The 19,898-nt window shown below is 40.5% G+C and overlaps 2 protein-coding genes across 5 annotated transcripts; one reads left to right on the top strand and one right to left on the bottom strand.

The window, feature by feature from the left end:
* Positions 1-1,026: 1,026 nt before the first annotated feature.
* On the top strand, positions 1,027-14,361 carry snx9b (sorting nexin 9b). Of its 4 annotated transcripts, XM_028397057.1 has the most exons (20): positions 1,027-1,356; positions 2,789-2,875; positions 4,474-4,548; positions 5,361-5,492; positions 5,972-6,049; positions 7,159-7,321; positions 8,332-8,367; positions 9,239-9,365; positions 9,734-9,818; positions 9,950-10,075; positions 10,161-10,278; positions 10,362-10,492; positions 10,579-10,682; positions 10,767-10,870; positions 11,021-11,098; positions 11,226-11,302; positions 12,126-12,215; positions 12,851-12,965; positions 13,052-13,143; positions 13,294-14,361. In XM_028397057.1, exons 1-20 carry the CDS (start codon positions 1,345-1,347, stop codon positions 13,339-13,341), a joined length of 1,878 nt encoding a protein of 625 aa, XP_028252858.1. In that variant the 5' UTR covers positions 1,027-1,344; the 3' UTR covers positions 13,342-14,361. The 4 variants fall into 4 exon arrangements, with proteins under 4 accessions (XP_028252858.1, XP_028252860.1, XP_028252859.1 ...); XM_028397059.1 differs by lacking the exon at positions 5,972-6,049; XM_028397058.1 differs by lacking the exon at positions 8,332-8,367.
* An 840-nt stretch (positions 14,362-15,201) lies between these two features.
* Positions 15,202-18,900, bottom strand: LOC114428779 (techylectin-5B). Its single transcript, XM_028397468.1, has 8 exons — positions 18,745-18,900; positions 18,041-18,256; positions 17,184-17,303; positions 16,974-17,088; positions 16,744-16,881; positions 16,415-16,631; positions 16,129-16,324; positions 15,202-16,056 (listed from the first exon to the last, which is right to left on the bottom strand). The coding sequence occupies exons 1-8, from the start codon at positions 18,895-18,897 to the stop codon at positions 15,910-15,912; spliced, it is 1,302 nt and encodes a 433-aa protein (XP_028253269.1). The 5' UTR covers positions 18,898-18,900; the 3' UTR covers positions 15,202-15,909.
* Between the last annotated feature and the right edge of the window lie 998 nt (positions 18,901-19,898).

The raw sequence follows: 19,898 nt of genomic DNA, 5'->3' as shown, positions 1-19,898 counted from the left end.
GGCTTACTTCTCACTTTGTTTTTAAGTTAGAGTTTACATTATTAAATCAGTTCAGTCTTTGATATTAGAGTAGTGAAATTTTCCCAGCCTCCTACTGAGTGCTGCCAACGTTTTCTTTCCTCCCATAATGACACATTCTTACCTCTCAATGAGCTGTAATCAGGTGAGCTGAAAAATTTACCTACAAGATTACACCTCAATGACATTTCCACTGACAGACAGACAGCCACTGGACTCAGGTGTTTAGTATGTGAAGAGGTAACTAGAAGCTACTCCACCTTCTTACTTATAAAACACTGAAGTCACAAAAAATAAAACTATTTCTATTAATATTATTCCTGTTGATTTTCTATCATTCAGTGGGATACTCTTGGATATGTTTTTTTATTATGTAGACTGTGTTTACATATACACTACAGTATTTCAGTATTTACACACGACCCCTTACCTTATTTAAAATGTGTTTCTGTCCTCATAAAGGGTTAAATTATTATTATTTGCATTTCATGTTTGCAACTGTATCCATAAACAGGTTCTACATCCTTCTGATGTGGACCTTGCCTTAATGGTACATTGATCCCACCAGAGGGCGCACAAAGTACAGGAAATTAATTTAGGGTCACTCCCTGAGATGTCAGCAACTTACAGTCCATACACTACACACAAAATGCACGATCAGTTAAAGTTGCTACAACATAAAAAAAATAATACTGACTTGACTTGAAGTATTGACTAAAACGTTATATTTAGACATTTTTAACCAGTGACAACGATGATGTTATTAGTATTTCCATTGTTTCATGTTGTTCATCACATAGGATCGTTTATCGGTGGCTGTTTTCAAATTAATTTATAATTTTCAAATGATTTTCCTCACGTTTATTATTATTATTATTATTATTATTATTATTATTATAAGTTTTTATTTTTTATTGTATTATTTTTGCCCAGCGTGTTGTTTACGCCTTGTTCCATGTACTTGTTTCGGGTCCTCGGAGGCCCTGTCGGAACTACCTTTCCGGTTTCTCTCTGTGCAGCAGGTCACTCCCTCCTCCATACTGTCAGAGGCTCTTTACGCGGTTCAAACTTGCACTCACAAAGTTGCCCCGTTCACACCGTCGTTTTCCAATATTTTGGTCTTTCAAGCGAACAACTGTTTTCAGTAATGTGTTAATATCTGTGTCGAGGAGGTTTCTCGCTGCTTGGAAGTATCGTGTTTTCTTCGCCTTCAGTTGAAAAGAAGCAGCAGCAGCAGCAGCAGCAGGGGGAAATGTCCAGCTGAGGACTGGAAATCCTGAAAAACCGCAGGGCCTGTTTCTGTAATGATTGATCAGTGCTTCGATAATGGCGCTAAAGGTACGTCCGACATTTTTCTAAGCTTATGTATTTTTAATGTCACAGCAGCTGTGTCGCCTCCTTCACTTTCTATGACGGTCGGTTTTTAACCCTGCGGGCTGTGTGTACATGAGCTGTAGTTTATCGCTTTAGTTTGGAAGTAAACACCTTATTACGTTTATAAGGAGTCTGAACAGGTTTAACAATGTGGTTTAAACCCGCGACGTGGCCGCATAACTACACATATGTTTGTGTTGAATGTTAAACGAGTGTTTACGCTATACATGGAAAATGTGTCTCATTAAGAAAGTGTCTTGTGACATTTTACTACCTTTCCAGTGCGGGTCATCTCTACCACCACGGAATTCTGGGAAATGTGGTCTTTGAGTGTGTGTGTGTGTTGCTGCTTGTACGTGCTTGAGATTGAATAAGGTACATTTTCAGGATGGATTACACTATATACTATTATAACAACGATTAGCATTGACATTTTAATTTAGGTAAGTTAAAATGAAACTACGATTTTATGTTTTGGGACTAACAGTAGGCCAGTAGCCCATATAAATTGCTAAACATGTCTCAAGGGTTATGGTTAAAATAAATTGTTTGCAAAATTGTAACAGGGAACTGTTTTTTGTGTAAAACTTTCATTGTGCAAAAAATATTTACTCTTAGAACAGAACAGTGGGTGTTGGCATTTACCCCCCCAGTTTCGTTGCATTTTGAAGGGCAAATGAATTTATGTAGTACAAATATTTGTACTTTGTTATTTGTAATAATTTTGGGTTAATGCCTTATAGTTATGTGGTCTCATAAATCATGTCACACATTTAAAACTGAAACTGAAGATGGCGTGGACAGATAAACTTCCACACCACATGTAGATGCATGATAAAGGTCATATAGGTGAAGTTATTTTGTAAGAGAAGGGATCTGGCAGTTCACAATATTGCAAAAGAAGATCTTGATTATTCATCTTGAAATCAGGATGCGTCCCCAAGCAGCTCTGATGCTGTTGCCAGAAACACGTCTTTCATCACCAGCTTCCTGGGATGTTGCAGTTTAACATTTAAACTGTTCAGAGAAAATCAAATAGCCTTGCATTCCATCTCACTGGTTAATAAAAGTATCAGTCAGAGACACACTGTGCCAGTGATACTGTTGATTGAATAAGAATGTGTGTGTCTTTGGAGGAGGACAGATTAGCAGACATGGGCTTGTGTGACAAGTGTAAAACCAGGTAACGTGATTCAGGTTCTGGCCTTGTTTTGGTTGGTGCTGGTATTTGGTTAAGAGTCTGTATAACATGCCCAGAAGAACGAGTTGGGCCTGTTTCACTCTGTATTTCTTCTCACAACACTGCTACAGGGCTTATTGGGTGTGCTGCAGATAAACATGTAAAAAGTTTGTTCGTCAGTCGTCCAATAAGTGTTTTTCCCTGGTTGTTTTTTAGGCACAAGTTATATACGACTTCACTGCTGAGCCTGGAAACAATGAGTTGACAGTGAAAGAAGGCGAGACAATCACGATCACCAATCAGGTAAACAATACCCACACGCCTACTGGTAGAAAAGAGCTGTGAATTCTCTGCTTTCAAATTGAATCATCATTCCGGTTTGTGCATTTTAGAGTTTTTTTCTATTTAAGCAGTTTAACCTCATTTACAGTTAGATTGTAAATGACATCAGGAGACTGACACATTTAATGTATTATAGGTGATGTCTGGGAACAGTTGAATTATTTTCTGTTTTGGTATTAAATATTATTAAATGTTAAAATGAATTACCTGCAGTAACAATATGTATTGTAGACTTTTATTAAATATGTGTGAACCTTTTCATGTTACTGACCCTTCAGTTTTTTTTTTTTAAATGTAAACCATGTAAGTCACAAAAAATGTACAAAGGAAGGAAGCACAACAGGGAGGAAAGGGACAGAGTAAACATGATCTCATTACTGTCAGTTGCCAGCAGTTCAAAGGTCATTGACTCTGTGCTGACCTACATAGTTCTCAGTCTTAAGCCAATCAGGACCAACTGTACCAGGAAAACACAATATATTTATTTTTCCTGGGTAAATAAACCCTGTATAGATAGAAGCTGAGTGTTAAACCGTGTTCCTTTAGCTACATTGTTCTGTAAAAAGCTGCTTTCTTCATTGCTTTACAGTTATGACTTCAGAGCTATGTGATGAAAGAGAACCACCTGTAGCAATGCCTCATTGCATGGAAATGAGTGTGTCTGAAGTGGAATATATATACATTTCCACAGACCTTCAGATTGTGTCCTCATGAGAGAACAGAATGTTAGGCTGTCTCATCTCAGAGGAATAATCATGTTTTAATCAGCAGTGTGGGTGTCAGATGTGACACTGTTTCAATCAGACTAGCATCACGCAGATATTTTTCATGAATTATAAGTATGTGTCAAAGTAATTTAAAGCCATTTAGCCAAAACTGTTTTTCTGGGTTCAGACATTTGGACTGTCAGGGTGTTAAATTCCAGCACAAATGAAATAATATAGAATAAATTCATTCATTGATTTTTCTTCTTTTCTTCTTCTTGAATTCTGTTCAGAAACATTGATTCATTGTATTCAGGAAACAGTGCTGGTATCCCTCAACACTGATATTATAGAAATGAAAGGATCATTTTTTCTTAACTGCAGTTTGCAACATATGAACGCTCTGACCTGTTTGCTTTTAGCTCTGTGTTGTAAACAAACCAACCTGCCAACAGTTTGTATGGCTTAACTAGAGATGCATGGCCAAAAGAAAAGCCCACACCTCTGCTTGGAAGAAGAACAACCCTACCATGGTGACAGACGTGTGACTGGGCTTTGGATACACACAGATACCACATAGCTTACAATGAGGAATGAAAGAGGAAGGCAGTGTTTTACCTTGGCCAGAGAACGCACAAACAGGAAGATTAGTGGAATAGTCTTTTCTACTGGATACATAAATGTAATGTTGTGTAGTGACTTTTGTTAATACTTTTGACAGATGATTCAAACTCACATATTGGAAATGCATCAGAATGGGAAACATGTTGAAAAGAATAGTGCCATTCAGACACCCACCATCTGCTGGATCAGGATGATCATGCTAACATGATGCTGTGTCTCACACTATTTCAGAATATTGGAGGGGGCTGGATTGAAGCACAGAACTCCAGAGGGGAGGTTGGACTGGTGCCTGAAGACTACATAGAGGTAAGACTCAGAAAACAAAATGCAAAAATCATCTGGTCTTTGGTTTTGAGGGCAGAATCTAACAAAACTGTTTGTACCTTCTGTTTGAGAGCACAAAATACTCAGTACCTTTATCAGGAAGATATTTGTCAGTCCAGAGAGGGACATCTCTGTTTAATGTGTTGCTTGAATCTGAAATCACAACAGGATGTGCCTCCTTCAGTGTTTTTGCTGATTAGTGTGTTTGTATGTGCAGCCTGATCCAGTACCTTTATCATGAGGATATGATTCACTCTAAAGACATTCACAGAGAGGCTGAGTTTGTTTAAAAGTACAGACTGTGATGTTAACAGTGCTGCTTCACTCTAAATACAACAATGTAGTGTGCGTTCCAAAGAGCGATTGATGACCTCCGTCTGCTTAACTTTGCGAACACCCTCATTTGGAGGTGTGTGTTACCCCTCTGTCCTCAGACTGTTTTGATTCTGAGTCTGAATCCTAAAAAAATCCACTGATGACAATTGCACTTGTAGCTTACATAACGTCTAATGAAAAACATCAGTTGGTTTCTGGGGAAGCTACTTTCAATTTCAGTGCACTCTACTGGTAAGAGAGAGATTTGCAAAAACAAAAGGATGTTGGACTAACAGAAGGATTAGGTTAAGTGGTAAAGCATATGTGTGAAAATTAAAACCCAAGAATGCCAAGAAGACACTGTCACATTACCACAAAGGAATGTACCTGTAAAAACCATCTAATCCCAGGATTAGAATTAGAATTAGAATATCAGGATTTGTTCACCTAAACTGACTGTTTTCTCTATCTTTGTCCAGCTCGGTAAGCAATTCCCTGCTTTCCAAGGAGCAGCAACCACAACACCAACTCCAAGTGTAGGAAATGTTGCCTCTTCTGACCTAGCGTTCTTTGATGCTTATGCTCCTGCATCAACACCTGCAACAAACCAGGTAATCCCTGCCTATCCTGTAGCCCTGAAAAACCCAGAATCGGGCTGGGAATGTAAGTGAATATTCACTGTGCAGCCATTCACCTGCTGTGTTTGTTTTCATTCTTTTTCTCTCAAAGCAGAAGTGAGCGATGATAGAGATTCACTGACATTTGTGCCCCACACATGCAGAAGTGAAAGCAGCTGCTGTGGGAGATACTCATTGTTGTCATGTCATTTATAACTGACACGGAATTTAGCTCTAGTAACACAGAACTGTGAGGAAATGAGTTCCGTTGAATCATCTGTTGTTAGCAGGCAGGAAGTTCCACAAAAATGACTGTACTGCTGGATCAGTAAAAAATGTTCAAGGCAGGAAATGTGTCAGCCATCGTTCCTCACCCACATGCACATCTACAGCCACTTTAACCTACCCCCCTGCTGAGTGTGTGCTCTCACTGATGGTGCTTTGTGATGATGTCACCTTCTTTTCCCCTCAAGGTGGATGCTGGGGGCTTGAGTCCCCAGCCGGACACCCCCGACACCCCAGTTTCCCCATATATTTCATCCCCTGATGAGGTAATCCCCATGTGGGGGTGGTAGGCATGGTCAGAGACATCAACCTAAGCCCTCCCACCCTCACCCATACTCGGGCCTAAGCCATACTCCTCTGTGATTGGTCGGCTTTTGGTCAATTTCCCTCTCCTACTTCCATTGCCTGTATAAAGCATGATCTCTCTTCATTCGCCTTGCACTGCAGAGCAGATGCTCACACACGCCAATCACCTCTAAAACACACTTTATACAAATTATATGAATCAGCACCACAGTGTAAAATGAGTCAGTGATCCTCATATCTGTAATTAAGACCAATCTCAATTATAATGTCGATCATATAAAATACAAATGACTGAATTTGTGTGTGCTGTTATATTATATACATTAGAGCATCTCTGCTTTAATGGCATGCAGCAGTTGGCTTTGTTTTCTATGTGAATGAGCATTAAGTGATTTATTTATTTAGTGTCTTTGTTAATACTGTATTGGTGACCATCAGAGGAGATTTCATTATTTGTGCTGAGAGAGTATGAAGTTAGTTGGTGTAAGAGAAGAAGATGCAGAGGATAGAGTTATATGGAAACGGATGACTCGCTGTGGCGCGCCCTAAAGGGAACAGCTGAAAGAAGAAGAAGAAGCTCAGAGGAGATTTTATCCACATACACCACACATACACTAATATTTGTGTAGGCTCTGCTGGTGCAAGGCAAACACTGCACGTAGTAGCTTTAGGCTAATTCAGCTTAGAAAATATTCACATACTCCATTCAGTGCGTATGTCTGCAGTATTTTATAATGTGTGTATGCTGGTTTGCAAGCATGGCTTGTTGCATTTTGGGCTCACAAGTGCTGTAAAAATAGTAGGGTAATGGTAGTGTGTGTGCAAGCATGTACCTTTTTTCTTTAGTTGTTTCATCTGTGAGGCAGCATTTACAAACTACATTTCATGTCAAGAATAGTAATTCCCTGTTAAAGGCCAGGTCTGCCTCTTGTGTTTAGAAAGGCATGTTGTTTTCAGGCTACTGTCAGCTTCTTATTAAACAGACTCCACACTCGACGGGACTCCGGATCTGTGTTGTCATTAGTCTCCTTCTTTCATCCCTTACGGTTTCTTTCTCCATCTCTTCCAGGCCAGTAATGGGAATGATCCCTGGTCAGTGTGGAATGCAGACCCCTCAGGGGGCTCGAACAACAACTGGGCATCTAACCCAGAGGGAACCCAGACTGGAAAGACTGCTGCAGACCCCTGGAGCTCCGTATCACAGGGCCACCCGCAGGCCTACCAAGGCCCAGGTAAGGTTTACACCAAGAACAGTTTGGGAAGTTATTTTTTGTCAAGGGCTGCATTGACTTCCATAAAGGCAGCAAAAGGACTCTTGAGTTCTATTTTAACCAATATTTTTTAAAATACATTAGATATGACTAAAACAAAATAGCAAAGTATCCCTTTATAAAAATACTTTACATTTTCATAGTAGTTCTCTGTCTCCTTACCCCATGTGCACCTGTGTTTACTGCAGGTGCATGCTGATGATAATTTTATTGAAGACAGCTATTAGTGTTAAAAGTAATAAAAAAGGTCAAATCCCAAATAGCTGAAAGTTGGTTCAGAAATTAGCAGCCGACAGTGAAACTGTTTTTTTTTGCGGCCTGGACCGGCCTGCAGGCCGCATGAAAGGACATGGGACAGTTCCAGCTATTTGTAGCAACTTCACTGTGTCCCTGTCACCCAAATATTGCCTGTAAAAGCTTTGCAAAGCATGTTGGAGATAAGATAAGCAGTTCTGTCTGAACCCCAACACTACTATTTTATGTCATGTTTACACTGTTGCTGCTCCTCCTCTCTGCAAGATTTCAGTGTGATGCTTTTTTCACGTCCATGTCAGTGGCAAAAAGCTGCACTTTTACATACTGCAGACAAACCTTTTTATAAATATATTGGATAATAGACTAGATAATATAGAGACATTGAAAGAATTCTAAAATCTTTTCAACTTTAAAGAGGAGACAATAGGTGTAATAAAGTGGTAAATTAGGTGCAATAAAAATAGCAGTATTATCCGTGCAGTCCCTCCTCAGCGATGCTCCAGCACATGGACAGGACAATCAAGTCATGACTGTTTTTGCCAGACTGGAAAAGTTAGCCTCACTCATGACTCAGAAGAACAAATTACTTGACCTGATTTTAAATTCTTTCAGCTGCTTTGTATAAAAAAAACACAGGAAATAAATGGCAAGGAGAAAAATGTTTTACAGACCTTTCCTTTCTCTCTCTCTCTCTCTCTCTCTCTCTCTTGCTAAAGACATCTACCCGTATCCATACCTTATTGATTACACAGGTATTGAATTTATTGCCTGATGGAAGCTTCCTAAGTTTTCTGTGTGGACTGGCAATAAGTGCATATGATGAAGGAAACGTTCTTCCTCAGAATTACATTTTAAAGCATGTGTTCAGTTTGTTATTAACATTTTTACTGTGTTGTGATGTGACAAAGTGTCATTGAAAGTGTCATAGCATGCCCATTCCAAACAGAAGAACAGAGAAAAAAAAGAATAGAGAATTTTAAACGGTTCATTTTGTACTCTGTCCTTCTGGGATTTTATGATGCACAAATAATAAAATAAACCTTTAAACAATTATCCAATGGTGGGCTGTGAGGGCTGTTAAATCTGCTGCTCAGCAGGCAAGCCACTTAAGCAGTATTTGCTTTAGATTGTTGTTCTGGTTTTATTGAGCTATTGTCTCAAATTTACAAGCTTTATGCAGATGTTGCATAATCAAGGTTTATTTTTAAATTTCAGGAAAAGGCAGGAGTGTAACAAGTATGCTATGTAGTATGTCCAAGAACAAATCTAACCTTTAGTAAAATGAAAGGCTGATTCAAAGATGGCTGTGATGCTTAAAACGTTTTTTAATGCATGAATAATGTTTGTGGAGTTGCATTGTTTTTTGCAACTAGTGATGCATGCATTTTAGATGGTAGTAAAAATGCATCCAGAAATATCTTATCTTATCTGTTATCTTAGTTTTAGAACCACAGTCAGGCTTAGTAGAGCATTAAGCTGTGAATTCTCACACAGCTGCTCTACTTGGGTAGGTATAACATAAGCTGCATTTACATCTTTACATTTAGTCAACACAGACTTGTACATGATGTGTTCTTCCTCATTTGAAAATGACACTGTGTATGTATGTGAATATAACCTCAGGGGCAGAGGATGACGAGTGGGATGATGAATGGGATGACATGAAGTCCACTGGTGGTTATGCTGAATCAGAGTCTGGAGAGAGTGGAGCCATGCAGAGAGGTGGAGCTCATGCATCAATGAAAATCAAGTAAGAGTTAAATGAAAAATATATTACTTCATCTCAAGATTAGGTGGCTCTTAAAGATGCGCCTTATAGAGATAACAACTAATAATGCCTGTTTTCAAGCAGAGGCTTTAAACTGCGAATCATGCAAATTCCCCCTAGAGTCCCAGAATAAACCCATAAAGTCAGAAATGAGCATAATAGGTCTCCCTTAAGCGTCTGTGTGCTGGCAGAGAAGAACACCATTCAGCCAAGTGTTTCCTTTTTAACCCATTGCCTTTAGGGATTTCATGTACAGCAACATAAAGCTGTCTCATTGTTAGAGCACATTGTAATGAAACTGATGCGTTAAAGGATCTAATCTAGAAATCTTGTCCTTTCTCTTTGAACAGGTTCCCTGGGTTTTCCAAGTCTGGCCCTGAGCTCTACCTCCTTTGCAAGCAGATTGCTAAAGGCAAAGACAAGCTACCAATTTATGTAGGTTATGTGTGCAGATGCTGTCCAATACATCATAAGATGTTTTCATGTGATGTGGTGTCAGTGGTGTAGTTATGATGTGAGGTTTATTGAAGTGATGGATGACCTAAATGGACATATTTTGTCCTCAGATAGGAGAAGTTGGTCCAGTGTGGTCTTACCCAGAACCCCAGCTCGACTGCGTGGTAGCTGATCCGAAGAAAGGCTCAAAGATGTACGGCCTCAAGAGCTACATTGAGTACCAAATCACACCCAGTGTAAGTATTCAGTACCTTTGTGTTCAGTGTTTAAAGCTGGACACTAAACAACTCATTCTCCCTCTTCCTCGTTTTTGGTTTCCAGAACACAAATCGAACAGTCAATCACAGATACAAGCACTTTGACTGGCTGTATGAGAGACTCCTGGACAAATTTGGATCAGCCATCCCCATACCGTCCTTGCCTGACAAGCAGGTGACAGGTAAATCCCTGACTCCACCAGAAAAGTAGTAGTGAAGAATTATATGTATAAAAAAGTTTTAATTGACCTCCACCTTGTTCAAGGTCGTTTTGACGAAGAGTTTATTAAGATGCGTATGGAGCGGTTGCAGGGTTGGATGACCAGGATGTGCCGGCACCCCATAGTTTCCAGCAGCGAAGTATTTCAGCTTTTCCTCACCTACAAAGATGAGAAGGTATCCTCTGGTTCCTTCACTTCCTTTCGCCTTAACATTTCAATGTGTGTGTACTTGATAATAAAACATGTGATTGATTGATGCAGGACTGGAAGATGGGGAAGAGAAAAGCAGAGAAGGACGAGACTGTTGGAGTGATGATCTTCACCACAATAGAACCTGAAGCTCCAGACCTGGATCCCACCGAAGTGTGAGTTAAATCAAACTTTGTAAATAAAAAAAACAAGACATATGTGTAGTACTATGCATGCTAATGGTGTGCTGAATGTTACAGGGAGCAGAAATGTGAGCAGTTCAGCAGGTTTACCAAAGCCATGGATGACGGGGTGAAGGAAATTCTCACAGTGGGAAACGAGCACTGGAAGAGATGTACAGGCCGTATGTTTACACTGCAATGTGGAACCAAATAACCGTTTTACCACACACAGGCCACACCCTCACTTGTGCTGTGATTACTGTTTATATTTAAAAAAATCTTTGTGCTGAGTATTATTTTGTCAACTTTGTTTGTGTTTGTTTCCTCCCTAGCTTTACCCAAAGAGTACCAGAGAATCGGCAAAGCCTTCCAAAACCTCTCCTCTGTCTTCACCAGCAGTGGATACCAAGGTGCAGAAGTACATTCTGTTTGCTTTGCAGTCATTCATTATATGTGCTAATCTGTTTTGAAACAAACTAGTACACAGATACTGTTGGGAAATGTGGTGATGACTTGTGTAACCGTACACTGCTGCAGGTGAGTCAACACTGACTGATGCTATGACCGCAGCGGGGAAGACGTATGAAGAAATAGCCCAGTTGGTTGCAGAGCAGGTGGGGGTCCTTTTATGTTATTCCTACCCAAACAAGCATTACTGATCATGCATAGAGATTCATCCACAATACACAAACTTTGGCATCCCGATTATTTTAGAACTTTATCTGTGCTATGGTGCACTCATGGCTTCCATTCACAGCATCTTACTATATCTGTGACCATTTCCTGATTGCAGCTTTTGTTTACTTCCTGGTGGTGCTGTTTCAATGACCTCTTTAACCCATCGTTCTGCTGAAGTCTCTGTATCATTACAGGAAGAGTTGTATCTAGTGCCTTCTAAATCCTGTTTTTCTCTTGAATATGGCTGTTATTGTGTGGCCTGATCAGTGTAATGTGTAATAAAGTCATTTCTTTGGCTTTTTTGGTGTCCCAGCAGCTTCCAGAGGGAGGATTCATCTGGTAAGCCTGTGCTGCTCCAGATCATGTTTTACAGTATTTTAGTTTAGAAAGACATGGATTCATCTCAGGCCCCCAAAGGCTAAATCAGTGCAGCTTATCTGTTGTGTTGTCAACGAAAGCTGTATACAGTGTTCACTTATATGGCCTTATATGGCTGACTTTTATGCGCAATAAAATCATAAATCTCTATCTACTGCCTGGATGTTCATCTGAATCCATGGTCTTGTTTTATATATATATAGTACTTTTAAAATAGACCCTAGTGACTTGTTCCTCTGTATGTTCCCCTATCAGGCTGTTGTGCTGTTTCCTGCTGTGGACGTCACTTTTTTGTTCCAATTTTAGATGATTGAGAGCTTCACTTTTTACCATTTTAAATTTATCTTCTGTTTGTCGTGTCCGCTTCTGTTTTGTTTTTAGCCCAGGAAAGACCTTCACTTCCTCATGGAGACTAACAACGAATATAAGGGCCTTCTTGGATGCTTCCCAGATACCATTGGAGTCCATAAGGTATATCACCACCAGTGCCACAGGAAATAAGACAAATGGAAACAGCCGTATAGTCAATCTATCAAAAAGTTATTAAAAGGCTACTGATGCTGTTGTCTGCAAGTATTTCAAACACACTATAACCCAAACTATCCATTGGTAGCATAACAGTAACTGTTATTGTCAAAAGCTAACAGGAAGTCAAAAGGAATGCTTTTTTTTAAAAAAAGAATAACTTATCTAATCATTAGAAGGACTCACAGATGACAGAAATGATACCAAACTACTGTGTTGCTAGAGGCAGAGACCTCTGCCATGCAGGCAGTTTGACTGAATAATCATTCGTGTGGTGCTACAGTCAATCTGTAACTAGCTGCTATGAAGATTCTGGCACTAAAAACCACAGGCAGCCTCTCAGTCTAATCCACTAGATCACTGTGTATTTCTGTTTGAAATGACCCCCACATTAATAATGCATCTACTGTATGTAGAAGGCCAACACATAGCTTACATTGTGGTATGAATGGAACTGCGTGCGTGCCAACTCTAAGCAGACAGAGTAGCATTTAGCACTGACATGGATTTGAATTCATGTCTTCTTTTTGCCTCTCTACCCAAACTGAATACTGTTATTTTCTTATTTGTAATTCTCACAGGCAGCCATAGACAAGTGGAAGGAGGCTGATAAGCTGGTCGCCACCAGTAAAATTACCCCTCAGGACAAAGGCACCATGGCTAAACGTGTCAGCACGATGTCTTACTCATTACAAGGTACACAGTGTTATTAAGAGACCTTTTATCTATGCGGTTCATATCATCACAAGTCTGATCTCAGTGGTTTTACTTCTCATTTGCAGCTGAGATGAATCATTTCCATAGCAACCGTATCTATGACTACAACAGGGTCATGCAGTTGTATCTGGAGGAGCAAGTCAAGTTTTACGAGACGGTAAAGTCACTTTTATTGAGCATTTATCATCATGAATTGGGGTCTGTGACAGCTTGTACTTTAAATTCCCTTACTACCTTGACACAACCATCACATGACCTCTCCATGCATTTTGTGTTCATGCTGGCTTTTCTTTTTCTGAACCCTTAGATTGCTGCAAAGCTGAGACAAGCACACGGTCAGTTCACTACGATGTGAAAGGCCTACCTGCTGTCTGGCACTACAAAGACAAGAGAGGAGTTGAACCAGTTCAACATCCAAAAATATTTTCGCTTATGTTGCATTTGTTTCCCCCTCCGTTTAATGTAATTTTCACTTCTCTTTTTCTTTTACTTACCTCATCTCTTACTGCTCGTGCCAACAGTATAAGTTAACTTCTGTCCACTGCTCTCAGAGGTTTATGAGTATATGCATCATGTGAATAGGCTGACACTGTTGGTTTTTGGGGGCAGCAAAGATGGCAAAACTTCATTTACAGACACTTTTACTTCTGGCCAAGATCCACGGCTTGCAACACAGGAGGATACCACACTTTGTTTCACTGCAAGTCAAACTCTAGTGTGCATCTATTTTAAAGCAATAATCAATCTTTGCTCTGTGTTTAAAGTGGTGAAGGAAGGGGCTTGTAGACGTGGCTTACCTGGTGACTGCATGGTGATGTTGTGAAACCCTGACACCGAAAACCAAAGCCATTCTATGGTCAACAGGGGGAATTGTTGCTTTGACAGAATAAGCTTTACTGTCTTGTTTCTCAGCTTATTTTAATTATTTATACTTCTATAAATACCGCTAATGTTCAACATTGTTGGTAGAAGGAAAGGTGCATTCCTATAAGTGTCAGAGGAGCTGGCAACAGCAGAGTGTGTGTGTGTGTCTCCCCCGTATGTCCACTGCTGGCAGTGTCTAACCCCCTTTCAACCTGCACTTCCTCAAAAGCTAACAGGATGCTCCACCTACTTCCTGTCTTGCCCACATGCTTTGCCTCTTTGTGAATGGGTTAACTTAGTTTCAGCCCCATAAATGCTCCAGATTCTGCAGTTTACATTTCAGGAGGCAAAATAATGAATAAATTTAACTATTATTTGTATCTTACAGCTACGCATCACGTCTGTATCTTTTGGCGGATGGCGCCAAACTTTCCTTTCCATGTTCTCCTTAAGAGTTTTTGTCCTTGATAGAGCAGGGGATATTATTTGATATGAAGGTATGACAGCAATGTTAACTGTAAGGATTTATACTAGAGAAGAGTTTAAGACAGAGCCATGGATTATGTTATGTATTTTTCTTTTTTTTTTGCTTTTCACTGCCCACCTTTGATCAGCCTCTAATCTTGTTCACTTTTTGTTTTATTACTGCATATGTTAAAAATTTACAGAAATATAAATATATATATATATATATATATATATATATTCTATTAGACCTATCAGGTGCATCTTGTCATTGAGATACTGTTTTATGTATAGAAGTATTTGCAATACACTCAACGGAGAGCAAAATTTCTGTTTGATTTATTAAACAATGATTTGTACTCTGAGATTGAGAGTTTGTATGTTTTTTTTATGTGTGTGTGTGATTCAAAGAAACCTCTATATGGTTCACAGTGTACCACACACTGATTTCCCCTTCACACTAAGACCCCTGTTCACTTCAGCAAATTCCTGCATAGACATGGACAGGAATGAGAATGAGTCGGCAACTTGTATGAAGAGTGCTTCTTGTGCAGTCATCTTGTGGAGGAAGTGAAAGAACCCTTTTAGCTCCCGCTGCAGCTGTATGTGCGACAACATAAGAGTGGATAGATGAAGAGACATTTAACAATTAAATAAGAACATAGGACACAGAACTGGCAATATATGGGGAGGTCTGTGGAAGCCATCCTAATGCAAGTAAACCTCTGTGTATGCCCCAGACTGTTATACTGACTGTGATCCTCAAACAGCACATCCTTCTGCCTGAGCCTAAAACAGTATCAAGTGTGAAATATGTCAAAAGTGTTCTTAGGTCCTCTGTAATAGTAATAAAACCCATTTTATTTAAATACATTTTTGCACAGCAGTTACAAGTCATAGTAGAAGGAGCTTCAAAAAGAATAAAATTGATAGTAAAATTATTATGAGTACACAATAAGCAAACACCACATGAGTACGGTCATATTGAGGGAGACATATGTTAAATCCATACTGTAAATACTCCTGAATACAAAAAACATTAACATAAACTTTGCTTAGACATGTACATTTGAACTCCTGTGTCCTGTTATCATCCATATAGCAGCGTATTTCCATTTAAAGGTACAGAAACTGAGCTTAAACAGTGGCTATACAGCTAAACTGTGAGAGACACATTCTGGTAAGTTATTTAAAAAAAAGGTGTAGTATTGTAACTTTAAGTATGCACTCTCACCTAACCTGTCTGTCAGTTGCATTTTCATCCTCTTAGTGTCCTGTAGAAACTGTTAATGCATCATACGAACATGCATTTTTGGCTGGTTTACTAAAAGTGTGTCAAGAGTATCAAACTAAAGTACAAAAAGAGGTACAAAATCAGGAAGAATTCACTTCCTATGATAAAAAACAGTATACTGTGGAACAGTTTTTGTTTTCATAAATATTCAGCAGTATCTGTTCCATTTGCACAGCAACACCAGGTGAGATGTGGAAGTGTCATTTCCACAGACCACTCTGATCATCAGCAGCACTCTCCAGTCTCATCCCTCCTGCTGCAAAGGAGTCCTGTGTCCATGCTGTTGTCATGGCGACAGTGTCAGGGTGACATACGGGATTGGAAGCTGTGGGGTCGTATCATCATACTGACTTTGCGCAGGGAGTAATAATCCGAGTCCCTCCAGGAGTACCAAACAATGCCATCAGGCCCCAGCGGCCCCCGACCTTTTGGAGTATAATGGCCCCCCTGCAGCACAAAGAAGCAGTTAACACTTGTGTTTTTTAAAGTGGGCATGAGGGCTAATCTGTGTGTCCTTACCCTGTAGTAGACTCCATTAAGGTTGGCATAGAAGCACTGGTTGTACCACCAACCGCCATGTGAGATCTCAGCACAGATGTTGCCACTGTCCGGTGTGCTGAAGCCGTGTTTGTCATGGTACCAGCTGAAAGAGTCCTGCACGGTGCCGCTGAAGCCCGACACATGGAGGCGGTACTGATGCTCCTCATCTTCCACACTGCAAAACACACACAAATGGTTTATATACAGCAGCTCTGTACAACTCAGTGCATGCGTTTTTTATCTGTTTATGTGTGTGAATGCCAACCTGAAGCTTTGGTACAGGGCATGTTTGTGCTTGTTGCTCCAGTCCTCCAGGTCGATGCGAAGGCTGTAGTCTCCCTGGGTGCTCAGGTCGTGTATGTAGTTGTTGCCCAGCCAGAACTCCGATTGCAGGTCACCAAATCCATCCCTGTAGTCCCTCCAGGTGCGGTCAAAGCTCACTGAACCATCAACTCTGCGCTGGATCACAGTCCAGCCACCACCTGACACAAAACCATGGAATTGCACACCCAAAATCTGATGAGTAAGTTTGATGACAACAATAGCAATGATTTTAAATCTTTTTCACAGTTCATCTACAGGTCTCTGACTCACCATCTGTATCCATGTCACAGTAAACCTCCACAGGCATGCCTGCCAGTGATGGCACCACAGTGTAGAGGCCTGACCTCCTTACTCCATTGTAGTAGATGGAGGCACAGTCTATGGGACAGTTCCTCAAATGTGGAATCTCTGAAAACGCAACATGTTGAAGAGTAAACCAAAAAGGTCAGTCTGGCGCCCTCTGCTGGGAGATCACCACTGTGAACATGAACCATGTTTACCTGGGTGCACGGCTTCCTGAGCACTCAGAAGAGGATTGGGACGGACGATGTTGATGAAACATCCTGGGCTTTTCTTGACTTTATCCACCAAGAGCGTCAGATTATGGAGCTGGTTCTGAACACACAACACATTTTTAGCTGTCATTCAGTGAAATATTTAGGAACACACCTAGAGGTTGCACAACGTTTAAATGAAGAGAGGCTGTGTACCTGCAAGTCAAGGATCAGAGTCCCCTGTAGGTGCAGCAGGGTTGTGGCTTCAGCATAGTGCACCTCCAACTCATGAAAACGATGTTCCAAGGAGATGTTCAAGTGCGTCCTCTCTTCACTCTGACACAGGAAACATAGCCAATAAGAACTCTGCCAAGCCCATAACAATTTTCCATACTCTCCTAAATTGTCTCAAGTATGCCGCTCTGATGCAACAAAAAGTCAAGTCCTCTTCTAAAAACTTAAAACCTGTTTGACCTATGGATCCTTGGTTTGACATAGAGGATAAGACTAACTCCCATTACCACAAACCCTCTCCCTTGACCTGTGATTATGTGCTACGCACACAACACATCAGCTAACTTCTACCATCCACTGTGTGGCCACCGAAAGCCTGTGTTTGTCTAAGCTCACTGCCTCAGACACATGAGGCAACACGTGGAAGAGTAGGAGGCTAATCCTGTTAGTGACTAAGGTCAAGGACATGCTGTGGGGTGGCCAGCTTGATGACCAAGCACTGTGTGTTAGTAAAGTACTGTACAGCTAAACATTATGTGTAATCTGTCTTTCAAACTAATGGTAAAGTTCACCTAAAACTAGCAGTGTTTGATTAAACAGGCTTCTACATTTTTTTTGTCTGTACTATTTCTCAATTAAAAAGACCCAGAACTGAAGAAGACAAAAAACTAGTTAAGGGGAAAGTGTGTTTACACACAGGACAGCAGATTACGTTTTCAAATGAGTAATAAAGTTAGTGAGGTGGCATCACGTGAGCCTGCAGGTGCAGCAGAGGCTCAAAGCAGTTTGAAGGGATTGCTGCTGATAGTTGACCCAAGCCTGCTAAGTCGATACCTCACCTGCAGCTCGAGGACTTTGATGCGGTGCCGATGGTTCCTCAGCTCCTCCTGCAGCTCAGAGATGGTCTCCTTTAGGGTCACAATCTGCTGTTTCCTCTCCTCGTTTTCATGCAGCCAGTAGGAGACCTCGTCTGTGCAGCGAAACATATCCGGGCATCTCCGCTCGTCCAGCTGAGGCAGCGTGGCCACCAGCCGGCACATCCCGTCCTCCATCACCTGTAAAGATTATTTAAAGCAAATTAAAAAAACTACTTAATGCAGCAAAAATATACAGAACATACATTACAATATAAAAAAATGTTCAAACAGGTGGTCCTCATACAGTTTTATTCCTAAAGTCATTGACACATCCTAGTCATTTTACTTCTCCATCTCATACTTTAAAATTTAGTGCAATTTAGTTTAGTTAACACAGTCTGCTTCCTACTTAGCATTATGGCTAGCTTAGTGCAGTACTGCAGCATGGTGTATAGTATATTTTCAGCAATTTATTTATCTAATATCCATACTCAAATGTGTGAAAACAATCATTTGAAAACTACAAACACTGATGTGCAGCTGGCCTTTTTAATTCGAAGTGGATTAGTTTCAAAGCAGCAAAGGGAAAACTAAACGTAGGATGGAACTTTTCATTCTCATAGTTTGGTTTTCATTCTAACTTGATTCAGTGATAAATGTGCAGGCTCACAGACATCAGTCATTACCTGGTTGGTGTACTCTCCACACTGGGAACCCCCACCGTTCCGTGTTGTGGTGGCGTTCAGGCTGTCTGCTTTGGCCTCTGGGAGCAGCACCATGAGGATACAGAGAGCAGAGCACACGCTCCAGCCAGGGTTGGTTGAGGACAGGAGAGACATTGCAGCCACCAGGGTTAGTCTGTCCCTGCCTTGTCAGCGAGAGCGGGCGTGGGACACAGGAGTGTAGTGTGCTTCACCATGTGAGGCTCTGCTGGCTCTCCCTGCACACACACACAGGCACACTGCCTTTGTTACTGAACAACTAATGGGACATGAAGGTGATCCACTCAGTCTCACTTCATTTTGTCCTTAAGTAACTTAATAAACTCACACACATTTGCCTCTCACTGGCTTGTAAACAGAGGCTCTCTAAGTACTATAAATGCATTTACATATATGAAATAGAGTTGTCTTCTGTTTGCCAAGTCAAACACAAACACAAACAAACAAGTCAACACCTGTCAGAAAAAGCGACTCACCTTCGTCACACACCATCTTCTACCCCATTTCTGGCTCTGATCAGGCCATGGGGTCCTCTCCATTTTCCTCCTTGCCTTTTCTCCTCCTGCACTGCTTTCTCTCACTCTGTGCGCTTCATGCTCATCTTCTGCATCTCTCTTTCCCCCCTCTCAGTTTAGACATGTTAGTCCAATAATCCACCTCTAAGAGGATTCACAGCCACTGAGGGAGGCAGACAAACAGGGAAACGATAATGAAATTATGGCTGAAAGTGAGACATACAACATCAAAAAAGTTTTTTTTTTTTAACTTGTTACCACTTCGACAGCCAATTTATTAAACATTCATGTTTTCTTTAAGTTATTAAATTCCTGTTTTTTGGTTACAGCAGTTGTCTAACCTTACATACTAAAGTGTGAGCTCTTTGGTTTATTCTGGTTATTGTGAGGAACATGCTGATCATCCTATGGAAAAAAAAGGAAAGAAATTATTTTCTGTACAATTTAAAAAAGTAAAAAAATAAAGTGTGGAGTCTGTGCAGTGCTGGGGAACCTAATGAATGTAACTAACATGCATCAGCAAAAAAGCTTCCATACCTCAGCACATACAGGAAATAAACATCACGTACATGCAGTAATCCTGCTCTAAGCTAGTGATAATGA

This window comes from Parambassis ranga, chromosome 24 (assembly GCF_900634625.1).
Source record: "Parambassis ranga chromosome 24, fParRan2.1, whole genome shotgun sequence".
Classification (NCBI taxonomy): domain Eukaryota; kingdom Metazoa; phylum Chordata; class Actinopteri; family Ambassidae; genus Parambassis; species Parambassis ranga.
Note: the sequence above shows the minus strand (reverse complement) of the source record. Positions and strands in the feature narration are given on the sequence as shown.